The sequence below is a fragment of the Schistocerca cancellata genome, chromosome 2, assembly GCF_023864275.1.
Source record: "Schistocerca cancellata isolate TAMUIC-IGC-003103 chromosome 2, iqSchCanc2.1, whole genome shotgun sequence".
In the NCBI taxonomy this organism is placed as follows: domain Eukaryota; kingdom Metazoa; phylum Arthropoda; class Insecta; order Orthoptera; family Acrididae; genus Schistocerca; species Schistocerca cancellata.
This window is the reverse complement of record NC_064627.1, coordinates 1,083,338,820-1,083,350,833: the sequence shown is the minus strand read 5'-3', so window position 1 is coordinate 1,083,350,833 and position 12,014 is coordinate 1,083,338,820. Positions and strand designations below refer to the sequence as shown.

The 12,014-nt window shown below is 41.9% G+C and overlaps 1 protein-coding gene across 2 annotated transcripts in view; it reads right to left on the bottom strand.

The window, feature by feature from the left end:
- Positions 1 to 12,014, bottom strand: part of LOC126163087 (uncharacterized) — a 111,302-nt gene that overhangs the window by 80,804 nt on the left and 18,484 nt on the right. For both annotated transcript variants that reach the window (XM_049919998.1, XM_049919999.1), the window contains exon 4: positions 8,780 to 8,901. In XM_049919998.1, the coding sequence (XP_049775955.1) occupies positions 8,780 to 8,901 (122 nt within the window). The remainder of the gene's footprint in view (positions 1 to 8,779; positions 8,902 to 12,014) is intronic.

The window sequence follows — 12,014 nt, the reverse complement described above, 5'->3', positions numbered from 1 at the left end:
TCTTCATCTTCCATTTTTGCATATAGGTATGGGACAGCATTACTCATTGCCCCACTCTATACTGCGGTAAACTTCCTTTCCGCTTCACTGCGTCTTCCTGCCTTTGCAAAGCCTTTGTATTCGCCTTTTGTACTCGTTTCCAAACATCCCGAATTGTCCTTGCAAATTGACGTACAGATTCACCAGTCCTTCCTTTCTGTAACTTCACTAAATCAAACGGTGATGGCATTTTGCGCCTCTACACTACCTCATATGGAGACAAACCGGTATTTGTATGGACTTTTGCATTGTATGCGCATACAATATGCTTCAAATACTCATCCCACTGATGGTGATGAGAATCCACATAAAAACTCACCATCTTCCTGATTGTTCTGTGGACCCGTTGTGCCCTTCCGTTGGCCTGTGGATGCAATGCGCTCATCCTCAACTTCTTTACATTCAACAGTTTACACAGTTCCTTCATTAAATCCGACATGAAGTTGGTCCCTTGGTCAGTAATTATTGTTTCCAGTGCACCAAACTTAAAATCCAGTTGTTTACTAACGCTTGCGTGATCATTGCTGTCTGTTGATTTGGCATAGCCACCATCTCCACATACCTCGAAAAATGGTCTGTTATTGTGAGAACGAATCTGTTCCCTGATGGTGTTTGCTTAAAAGGTCCTAAGACATCAATCCCCAGCAAAGAGAATGGGCCTGTCACTTCCGGTAATCGTTGTCGCTGTATCTGTTTCCGAGTCAAACCTGCTCTCTGTGCACATGGTATACAATTCTTGACATACTGATCTACATCTCCTATTCTACCTTTCCACCAATACCTCTCCGCCACTCTCCTATTCGTCGCTCTACACCCTCCATGACCAGATAACACGTGATCATGTGCTTCCTTTAAAACCTCATCCCTCAACTTCGATGGCACTACTACCCTTGGCCCTAACTTCGTTTCCCTGCACAGAAGACCGTCGTACATATTAAATTGTGGCTGTGTCCGATACAATTTACAGTTGTTTTCAGTGTCTTGTAATTCTTGCCATACCGCTAGGTCATAACCTATGACTTCTACTTTCACCACCTTCCTACTTACAAGGGAACATCCCCATCGTACCCCCCTCAGATTTAGTTATAAGTTGGCACAATGGATAGGCCTTGAAAAACTGAACACAGATTGATCGAGAAAACAGGAAGAAGTTGTGTGGAACTATGAAAAAATAAGCAAAATATACAAACTGGGTCGTCCATGCGTAAGATAGGGCAATGTGAGGCGAGGCGCGCTGTGGTCCCGTGGTTAGTGTGAACAGCTGTGGAACGAGAGGTCTTTGGTTCAAATCTGCCCTCCACTGAAAATTTTGCTTTCTTTATTTTCGCAAAGTTATGATCTGTCCGTTCGTTCATTGACGTCTCTGTTCACTGTAATAAGTTTAGTGTCTGTGTTTTGCGACCGCACCGCAAAACCGTGTGATTAGTTGATGAAAGGACGTGGCTCTCCAATGGGAACCGAAAACATTTGATCGCAAGGTCATAGGTCAACCGATTCCTCCACAGGAAAACACGTCTGATATTTTGTATACGACACTGGTGACAGCATATGCGTCACATGACAGGAATATGTTGTCGACCCACCTAACTAGTACACTTGGCGAATGGGTGAAAAGTTTCTTCTACCTTGCCCGATTTAGGTTTTCTTGTGGATGTAATAATCACTCCAAAAAAAGTGATGAAAACATAAGAGTTTTTCACATAAACTGAAAGTAAAAAGTTAAAATTTTCGGTCGAGGGAAGATTTGAACCAAGGACCTCTCGTTCCGCAGCTGTTCACGCTAACCACGGGTCCACAGAGCTCCTCGCCTCCCGTTCCCCTTAATATTACCTATCTTACCCATGGACGACCCAGTTTGTATATTTTGCTTATTTTTTCATAGTTCCACACAACTTCTTCCTGTTTTCTCGATCGATCTGTGTTCAGTTTTTCAAGGCCTATCCACTGTGCCAACTTATAACTAAATCTGAGGGGGGTGCGATGGGGATGTTCCCTTGTTAGTGTATCCGCATTACCGTGCTTCTTCCCAGGCTTGTGCACCACCTCTTACTTTAATTCACCAAGCCTCACAGCCCATCGAGCGAATCTAGTGGATGGATCCTTCAACCCCAACAACCACTTCAATCCAGCATGATGTGTCACTACCCGAAATCTTCTCCCTTTAAATAACATTTAAAATATGTGATTCCATAGATTACACTAAGCATCTCCCTCTCAGTTGTTGAGTAATTCCTCTCTGCTGCATTCAATTGCCTAGACGCATAGGCTACAGGATGTTCTTTCCCATCAATTTCCTGACCAAGAACACACCCTAATGCTTGATTCAATGCATCGAATGCTAGTATAAACTCCTTTTCAAAATCTGGAAACACAAGAACCGGACTTGATGTTAACAGTTCTTTCAGTTTATCAAACGCTTTCTGACACTCTTCTGTCCATTCAAATTTCACACCCTTCCATAACAATCGCGTCAATGGTTGTGCTAAATCTGCAAAACCCTTCATGAACTTTCGATAGAAATTGCAGATTCCGATGAATGACTGCACTTCCTTAACTGTTTTCGGTTCCCGAAAATCCCTTACAGCCTGTACCAACCTCGGATCTGTTCGCACTCCATCCTTACTGATAATATGATCCAAATATTTTACTTATTCTAATGCTAAATGACACTTCTCCAGGCTCAACATCAAACGAGCTGATCTTAACCTCATAAAGACTTCCCTTAACTGCTGTCTGTGTTGCTCCATACTACTTCAAAATACTATAATGTCATCCAAGTAGACCACACACTGCCGGGTTTCAAGCCCTTCAAGACACTATCTAGCAACCTCTGAAACATTGCCAGAGCATTTTTCAAACCGAATGGCATTCTAATGTACTGGTAATGGCCTCCAGGTGTAGAGAAAGCAGTTTTTGGACGATCCTTTGGAGCCACCTGTAACTGATGTAACCACTTGTCAAATCCATCGTAGAAAAGTACTTGCACTGTCCTAAATGATCCTAAGTCTCCGTTATGTTTGGAATGGGGTATGCGTATGTTACAGTCTTATTATTGAGGTATCAGTAGTCACAACAGAACCTGTATTTCTTAGTTCCATCTGTAGATTTTTTAGGCACAACGACAATGTCCACTCCCCAGCAACTATTACTATGCTCTATAATACTGTCCACAAGCTGCTGATCAATCAAATCCTCCACAATTGGCTGCAAATACTTCGGTATTCTAGGTGCTCCGTTCCCTGTTAATATCCTGTGTTGAACTAATGGAGTTGCTGGTAACGGCCCTTGTGGAAAAAACAAATCCTCAAATTCCCGCAATAATTCTTCCATATGTTCTCTTTCTCCTCCTTTCAAATGCTTAATTTTGACACGCAATGCATTTCTATCAGCAGTTAGTGGTTGATCGCTTCACCTACCTCTTGAACACCATTCTTCGTCATCTGGTACATCCAAGTTTGCTTCTAAAACTCTTTTCCAAAAATTCGCGTCTGCAGCGCTAAAATTATCCATGTTCATGGGAACCACTCGACCTTTGTTCCCCTCTTGTACACGTACAACACTACGTTTCACAAAACAACCCAGTGAACCCAAAACTTCATTATCCTCCAGTGGCTCAATTACACCTACTATACCCACAGGTAGATTTCCCAAAGCGTCTTCCCGGTGCCACTAGACACACACTCATGCGAATTAAGCTTCAAATGGCTCTGAGCACTATGGAACTAACATTTGAGGTCATCAATCCCCTAGAACTTAGAACTACAGTACTTAAACCTAACCGTAGCGGTCGCGTGGTTCCAGACTGAAGCACCTAGAACCGCTCGGCCACACTGGCTGGCTTGTGAATTAAGCCTTAATGCTAATGTACATGCTTCAGTTGGTTTGTTCGTTACGTTGAACACCCCTCGTGACAGCTTTGCATTGACAACAGTTTCCCCTAGCTGAAATAACATTCCAACAAGTTCTGCAGTTTGTTGTCCAAGTTCAATTTTGGCATGATGTTGATGCAAGAAGTCTACTCCTAGGATCATGTCATATTCCTCGCTTACCCATGGTATTACCTCCATACGTGCATTAAAGCGGACTTTTTCTATTCAAAGGTCAACTGTCAGTGACCCCAAAGGTGTGACCTCCTTATCCCCCACTCCACGCAACCTATAACATGGTGGGTCCAGCTTCCTTCGTCCCATTACATTCTCAGTAGCCACTGACACTTGCGCCCCTGTATCCAACAAAATCTTAAACTGTTTAGTTCCTATGGATCCTACCACTGTTGTTTGCCTCTCATGTACCCCTGTTGCTACGTCTATTTCCTCACATTGAATTGTGCTAGCTGAATGGTCGAATACAAATCTTTCGAGTCCCTTCACGCACTTTCCGTGACATATACGCCGGTAACCCTCTCAAAAATACATCAAGTGCCCCCTGCTTGGCCTCCAGCAACAGAACACTATTCGCTTTATCGCTCTGACCCAACTCGTAAGTATACTCATTAATTTTCCTTATCCTTTCTGCAAATTTCTCCATCTTCTCCCCATGTCCCTTTGTTATTGTACTTAACCTCTCTCTAAAGTACCAGGGGCTATTCTGTTTTTTGTACCTTTGTAAAATCCCTTCCTTTAACAGCTTAAACTGCTCTGCCTTCCTTAAGGCCTCAGAACACCTTACGTATGTCTTTGCTTCACCCATTAATCTATTCTTGGCTATATGTAACAACTGCTCATCAGACCAACCATTCATCACCACTGAAATTTCCAAGTCCTCTACAAATGAACGCACATCCTCAGATGCCTTGCCGGAAAACAGAATAATCAAACTCGCGGCAGCTGGATCAATCTCCTGCACCCTAGGCAACAGTGACTGATTAGATGCGGTTTCCCACTCACTTCTAGTTGTTGATTCATTTCTCAACTGCATCAATTGTGCTACTGTTTCCAACAAAATCTGTACTGCTTCTGGTTCTGACACACCTTGCTCCCTTGGCTCTGCCATTGTGTTGCTTTCGTTCCCAGTTAGTCCCAAAACAAAACATTTAAGTACAAGAACAACCTGACTTCCTACAGCTCCGTAACATCACACTCAGTATCATCATAAACCAATACAAAAGTAATTAAATGCCACGAGAAATAAAATAAATCTTACTGCCTCAAATACACTAACACTTACTCTGACAACAAAAAACACTATGCCCACGCAAAACACCTACAACGTGGCTTGCCAGGAGTCACACTCGAAAAAACAAAACAAAAAAAGCAAGAAAACGTCCAATACTCAAAAGAAAACTGGTCAAATCTCACCACATCTTGTGACTATAATGCAGGAGGCGGTGGGCTCGAACGTCATACTGTTCAGATGATGTCTGCTATTCCGACACCAAAGGTAGTGGATGGTTGCCAGGAGGTGCCATACTAAAACTCGGTGAGAACTATCCAAATGATTTTTGTTTTGAACCACAGTGCCCTCGTACACCTCGGTCTGTGTCACAGGGCCCCACAATGCTGAGGAAGCACCCCAGCGGCCCGTGCAATGCAATGCTGTGTCGAGCTGGCCTTGTACACCAGTGACCAGCGGAGTTGCGGTGTCGTCAGGATGCCGCAATTGACTTGGTGGTCTGCGTCCCTGCCGACTCAGCTGTCCCTGTCCTCGTTGCCTCCGTGCCACTCAAAGGAGCTGCTGAGCGGCCCACTGACAACTGCAAGATGGTCTGCACCGTGTTCTCTAGCCGGCATGGCTTAGGACACAGCGAAGGCAAGCACCCATGATCCAGCATCCAAATCTGCGACCCTCACCTCGGGATGCCTCCAGCGTGTGTTGGAAGGCAGGACGACTGCCTGTGATAACGAGCCCTGGAGTGGCTTGCTGCTGGCTGGCTGGCTACGGACCCCGCATCGGCATTAGGGGGTAGAACCAATGACCCGCTGTGGACTGGAATGCTGGTGCCCCATCTACTGCTGTGTGTAGCCGTTAGTGTGACATGCCCCGCCATCCAAGAGAGCTGCCACACTTGAATGAATCTCGTTAGAAAACGGAACCTATTTATACTTGGCTGTGCACCTCTGTTTTGCCAAGCGCGCCACTTCATGTCACATACTCATAACATGCTAGGTTGGCCAGCGGGCCCCTTCTGCCTGCTACTTGCACCATGCAACTACAATCTGGCCCACACCTGGCTGTAACTTGTGCTCATAATATTGCACAGAACTAACTTTCTCTATCCTGAATGGTGATGCCACTACGTATGGATAACCACATCAACACATGCCAGTGTCTTTTAAAAAGAGCCCTCCATGCAGCACTACAACTCCAGATGGATTATCCCTGTTGCATGACCCAGCTGAAGTGCAACCTCTTAAACAAAGAATCAAGGCAGCACATTCTTTTTATGATAATTGTGCACGATCGGATAATGAAAACATCAGCTCCCTTGGTTAGCAATTGCCCTGGATGCCAAGTACAAAATGACCTGATCTGTTACATGAAGAAAAACTCAAGCAGCACTGATTGGTAAAAACACTGACATACCGAATCATATACTCAAGGAAAGGAAAACATCCCAAACCGTCAATACATTATAAACAGCCAAGACCACAGTAACAAGAAACTCCTGAAACCAAAGGCAAGATGCAACACATTGGTACTTCAACTAAAGGATACTGTGAAGATCCTACCAGAAAGGGGGAGCAAAATGTTTGGCATTGATTCCAACCTGCTGACCTGTGTTTTTTACGGTGGCGTGTGAGCCCTGACCATTAGCATGTTTTTGCATATATGACTGTGCTGGTACAGACTGAGTGGGTGGGGGGGGGATAGAGGGGTATGGTTGGCACACTTTCCCCACTCAACATTACTAAAACTAAGGGCAGGACTGACTTGTCTTGCCACAGCCTTAGTGGTGCACTGTTTAGTATTGGCCTATTGGAATGTGTCACATCTGCAATAGCTAGCAACATGCATTTGGGTGCAACTGCAGCACTGGGGCATTTCCTCTGGCTTTGCTTTGCATTCATGATTTTCATGTGACCCAGCATGTTTCATGCATTTGGGCAGCAAGTGCAAAATCTTGCTACATGATTCACGCCTTGGCACCAAAGACATTGTGTTCTTTGGCCCTTGCTGCAAAAGTTTTCTACTTGTATTCCAGTGATGTTTGCAATGATTTTGCGCTGGAATACTTTCCTGTTTTCAATATTATCTGTTAGAATTATCATAAACAGCAGAGTCTGTTTATTTGCACAAGGTGTCAACAAATGGGAGACCGGTCTGATGCCAAAACCTAATTTTTCCAGGTTCTCTTTGAGCTGGGCTGGGTCCATTTCAAAAGGTAGTTTGCAAAAGCTTGAGCAGTTTGAGTGGTTATGACAAATGTGCATAGTATGACAGACCTTGGGCCTTAGCGACACCCATGACCACATGGTAATGCTCTCTAGATTTAACAGTGACTTACAAGTATCTCGGTACACTGTTTTAATTGCGACAAGAGACTTGGACTGGACTACATTATTTAAGAGCTGCTGCAAATTCATAAAATCACTTGACCATTTCATAACAATAGGAGGAGGAGTGGCCATCTTTGGTCTACTGGGTTGTATGTTACTATCATCTGTTGGTGTGTCTGTGTAAGCACAGCTGCCCTGGCAGTGTGCTTCCTGGTCGCACTTGGAAGCCATCCTCAGTGGCGAGGTCACCCTTGGCTGCCTTCATGTTCATAGCAGAGCCCTTCTTCTTTCTGTACACGTTAGGCACTTTGGTTTTTGAGGCAGCAGTCTTCTTGATGGAGATTTCCTTGGAAGACACTGCAGGTTGCTTCCCAGAGGATGCGTCCACGTTACATTGTCCCCTTATGGCTGCCTCCATCTCCATCACTGTCTGATTCCCCCCTTCAGGAATACCAGACTTTTACTCACCACAGCTGTGATCACAGTAGCCTCAGGAGCCCCAGTGCTGGTAACTGTGACATTCGCGTGAGACAGGTGTCCTCATCCATGACGCAGCTTTTGCTCGCACTGGCAGTGTAGGGGGCAGATTCTACGAGAAAACAGCTAGTGTATGTCAGTGGCTTCTCCCCTACATCAAAAGTGTGTGCTGTGGTGTCTGGGAGCAAGCTTCCACCCACTACACTCACTGTGTTATGGACAGAGTTGTTTGCATGTGCGACCGAAGCCATGTCCACCAACATATTGCTCTTCGCGTTAGCATCCCTAACTTGCACTGGCTGGTCCTTGGGTGTATGATAAATGAGTGGGAAGACAAGGCACAGGAGAGCTGTATCTGGACAAGATGGTGAAGGTAATATCAGTCTGTGGAGGCCTCAGCGAGACCCTTGGCATATTTAGAGGTGACTGCTTGTCACTGCAGATGTGACAACCAGGGGTGGCTATGCTGTATGGAAGGGACTTCTTTTCCTCCTTCTGCTTCATCCCCTTCCCTGTTACACTCCAGCTTCACATGTGCTTTCTACCCCCCACCCCTCAGTGCCTCCTCTAAATGGTGAGTAACGATCTATTCTGTTTCATATCTTTGTTTCATCATGTCCTTTCAACATCTTTGTTTAGGTAGTATATATTACTCTGTAAACATTATAAATTTCTGTTTGACTGACATTCCTACAGGTTTCTGTAAAACAAAGAAAAATTAGATGGACATCATTCATTATTTTAAGTGAATTTCTTACTACATTACCACTGTCATTGCCTCCAATTATAATTTTCCTTTCTGAACAAACTTCTAACTTATTACTTACAACAGTGAAGTCCTGTAGCACAGCAATGAGTTGCATCAAATTTCAGAAAACAGTTGGGTGGTAGCTGTCCATAAACTTCAGCTTCTGGACATACAACTCCTGTACACTCAAAAGAAACACCACTGTAAAACAATAATTTATCTGTAAGTACTTAGCATGATGAGTAAATTAGGGTTTGGGTATGGATATACACAATAATTAAAAAAATGCATGACCAGTTAATTTAGTAATGATGATATCATAAAGGATAACCAGAGAACACAAAACTGACTAAACTCGTGTACTGGTATTCCCTTACTTCTCAGTGCTGCTACTTTTCATGAAGTAGTACACTGATGCTTTTAATCTTTAACAAATTTCTGGCAAGCAAGAAAAACCAGTCTTATTATATGAGAGAAAATCTTAGGTGGAATATAAAAAATGACATGAGAAAGAACAATCACTGACCATATAGAGGGAAGGCTGAGAAACAGGTTGTCACACAGAAAGGAGCAAGTTGGAATATGTTCTCAGTTGTCAATAAACGTCCAGATATGCTATAGTGAGGTTGAGTTTACCCTGTCTGTTGTGCATCATGGATTTCAAACAACGTGTGGATATCAAGTTCTGTTTCAGTTTGCAAAAAGTGCCAATGAAACTCATGAAATATTGAAATTGGTGTATAGTGATAACATTGTAACTCTGAAGATTGTTTGTAGTTGGTACAGGCAATTTAAAAATGGAAATGAGTCAGTAGAAAATGAGCAACATTCAGGACATCCATCAATCTCAAAAAACAGGCGAAAAGATGCAAAAAATTTTCAAAAATTGTTTGTTCAAAGAAGTGAAAAACTATCTGTGAGGTTACTAAAGAACTTAGCATCACATATACATCTGTGCAAAGCATTTTAACTGATGGTTTGCAAATGAAATGAGTTAGTGTAAAATGTGTTCCCTGACTTTTGAGTGATGAGCAGAAGGAATACCATGTGTCAGTTGGCATGGAGTTGATGGATCATCTTCATCCAGATTTGGACTTCATTTCCAAAAATGTAACTGGAGTTGGGACCCTATTTGTCCTAAAAAGGTACGTCAGTCAAAATCAAATCAAACTCATGCTCAGTTTTTTTTTTAAAATATATTGAGGGCATAGTGTGATCAGAGTTTGGTCCAAGGGGAACAATTGTAAATGCCAAATTTTACAGGGGTGTACAGCAACATTTTCAAAATGATGGGCAAAGAAAGACACAAGAAAAATGGGACAATGCTAGCTTTCCTTCTTCATCACAAAATGCTGTGCCACACCTTTCTTCGGATTCATGAGTTTTTTGCTGGAAAAAGTGTTGCCGCCTGTCCACATCCACCTTGCTCACCACATTTAGCATCATGCAACTTCTGGCTTTTCCCAAAAATTAAAACTGTGCTTAAAGGGAAACATTTCTACACCATTACTGACATTGAGAGGATCATGACAGAGCAGATGAATGCCATTGTAAAAGAAGCCTTCCAGAAATGCTTATGGTCATGCATTCATCACTGGGATAAGTGTATTACTAGCAAAGGACAATATTTTAAAATAGAGTAAGTCAAATTCCAGGTAAGTTTATTACTTTGTTTCTAATAAAATTATTCACTGTATTTTTTTGATCACACATTTTATTGATTCTAGGACTGAAGCTCAATGTGAGTTGCATAGCAAGTAGTAATATTCATTGCAAACAGGCCTCTGTCAACTGATAACATCCTTGTGGATGAATAAGTGAATTAATATTAGTGTAACTATGTAAACAATATGCAAGCAGTAGTAGAATAACTGTAGCTAGTTAACTAAAACGAGGACCTGTGCTGTTTTAATTACTTTAAAAAATTTTTTTAAAGTAAAAGCTTTCTTTCTTATTTTAGTTGTTTGAATTTAGCATGAATAAGCTAAACAGTACACAGAATGTTAATTATTAATGCAGTTTATAACAGTTCCTTTTTTCATTAGTGTTTAATCTGCCTTGTTTGACATCCTTGAAAGTTCAGTTTCTTGAAAGCCCTGTTTCATGATGAAGTCTATGTAAGATGCAGAATGAATTAAGGAAAATATGAAATGAGCAAAGAGGAACAGGACAGAGAAAAGCCACAATGAAAGAGTATGGAGGCTGTACTGAATATACAGGAATTAAACAAGGTTAACAGTGCATGTTCATAGATATTAAAAAGATTACTGAAGCATAGAAAAGAGACGAGTGGGAAATAGGTGAGGAGAAAAAAAAACTGAGAGACAAGGATTTTCACTGAACAAGGTAGAGAGAATAAAGTATTTGAAAAGAGAAATGTGTAGGTTAAATATAGCAGGAAAATAGCAGTTAAATATAGCAGGAAATCGCAAAGAGTGGTGGTAGGCAAAGAGAGGTTTCTAGTCAGCTGAGTACAGGGTTGCCACCACAATATCAAATAGAGATAAAACAGGTGAAAGGTCTAATAATGAATGAGAAACTAGGTATGCAGGTAGACTAATAGGAACAGCATAGTAAACACCTTACGCCAACCAAGACTGAAACAAAGCTAAGGCCAACCACATTACCACTAGTCCATGGCTGGTGAGGAGACTGAAAAAAAGTGTGATGAAGTGAAAGAAATCATTCAGTATGTTAACTAAGATGATATGTTCATTCTAAGGAGAAACTGTAATTTGATAATAGGAAAAGATGGAGACAGCAAAATAGTTTGAAAACACAGACTGGAGGAAATGAACAACAAGGAAAAGTGTCTTGTAGAATTTTACTGAGTGCACTGTTTAATCATTACAAACACTTGGTTTAAGAATAACGAAAGAAGGTTGTATGTGTAGAAGACAGAAAAAGATTTCAGGTAGATTGTGTCAATGGTAAGACAGAAATTTGGAAAATAGATTTTAAACTGCAAAACATTTCCTGGAGCAGGTGTGAATTCTTGTCATAATTTATCATACATAAATTACAGTTTGAAACTGAAGAACTTGCAGAAAGGTAGGAAATCATGGAGATGGGACCTGGGTACATTGAAAAAACCCAAGTTTGTTGAGACTTTCAAAGCAAGTATTCGCCAGTTATTGACTGAACTGGGGGTAAGGAACAAAACAGAATATGAATAAGTAGCTTTGAGAGATGAAATAATGAAGTAGGCAGAAGAAAAAATAGTGAGACAGAAAAAACCCAAGTGGGAATCTATAATAGCACCTGAGGTAATAAATTTAATTGACAAAAGGAGAAATAAAAATTCTGCAAACAAA